General features: G+C 42.5%; 1 protein-coding gene across 1 annotated transcript in view; it reads left to right on the top strand.

Moving 5' to 3' along the window:
- Positions 1-1,151, top strand: part of PCYB_011670 (POP1-like nucleolar ribonuclease) — a gene marked incomplete at its 3' end in the record, with an annotated part of 4,339 nt that overhangs the window by 2,214 nt on the left and 974 nt on the right. The window contains exon 4 of the mRNA XM_004220673.1: positions 179-979. Coding sequence (XP_004220721.1) covers positions 179-979 — 801 coding nt within the window. The remainder of the gene's footprint in view (positions 1-178; positions 980-1,151) is intronic.

Here is a 1,151-nt window from a genome sequence, read left to right as displayed (position 1 = left end):
CCGTCACAGGGGCAACCACCACAGGGGCAACCGTCACAGGGGCAACCTCCACAGGGGCAACCACCACAGGGGCAACCGTCACAGGGGCAACCGTCACAGGGGCAACCTCCACAGGGGCAACCACCGCTGACGCGGCCACCGCTGACTCGGCCACCATGTGGACAGCCCCCTGGCCCAGGCCCCACGCACGACGAAAACGCAATACAAAGCTACATAGAAGATTTCCTACACAAATCAGAAAACGAAAAAAAAAATGGAGAACAAACAAAAAAAGCGAAAGGCGATAAGGAGATTAGTGCAATTTACGCGGAACTGAAAAAAAACAAACTCACCATCTCGCAAAATTGTAAAAAGTACATTAAGATTCCCATCCTGGTGATCAACCAAACGTGTAATAATAATCAGAGGTACTTCATTCTCTGCCCAGCAAAGAAAAAAAGCTCAGTTCTGTTCCAGCTATTGGTACGTAATGGATCCATAGCCATCGGATTAAAAGAAAGAGAAAAAATACTCAAGTGTTCAGACTTTATATGTTATCCAAAAGACTTCCCCGATTCGCATGGTGGAATTTTATATAACAGTTTTAGAGAACAGCTAGCCAAAAATAAATATTTTAAAAAGCCACTAAGGAAGAGAATTAATTACTATTGCCTAGCCATAAACAACCCCTTTAATTATTCTTGGCTGTGCATTTTCCCCTACAGCACTCACATAAAAATTGTGAGGACTACTGACTGGTACAATCAATTCTTGTTGAAGACCTTCCTACATCGATTTTTATCCATTTCGTTAAAACGATTATATCTCTTGGATACCATGGATTCTTTTTACAATTTTATTGATGAGTTTAAGGCCAAGTTTTCTGTCTTTTCAACATACTTCATTTCTGTATATGTTCATGCGTACAGGGAAGGAACACCTGAGCGCCTCTCGCATGTTTGTTCCCTTACGGTGGAGCAATTGGCCAAGTTTTTCATGAGTAAGTTCCTCAGAGGGGGCAAAACACCACATTGTGAAGGAAGTGCCCATTTGGGTGCACGCATTTTATAGCGCCTACCTGGGGAGAGAGTTGCTCTAGCACGGCGTAATGTGGAACGCATATTAGCCGCGTTTATTTTACCGTATTATTATTATTATTACTATTATTATTA

Source organism: Plasmodium cynomolgi, chromosome 1 (assembly GCF_000321355.1).
Source record: "Plasmodium cynomolgi strain B DNA, chromosome 1, whole genome shotgun sequence".
NCBI lineage: Eukaryota > Apicomplexa > Aconoidasida > Haemosporida > Plasmodiidae > Plasmodium > Plasmodium cynomolgi.
This window is presented reverse-complemented; position numbering and strand designations above follow the sequence as displayed.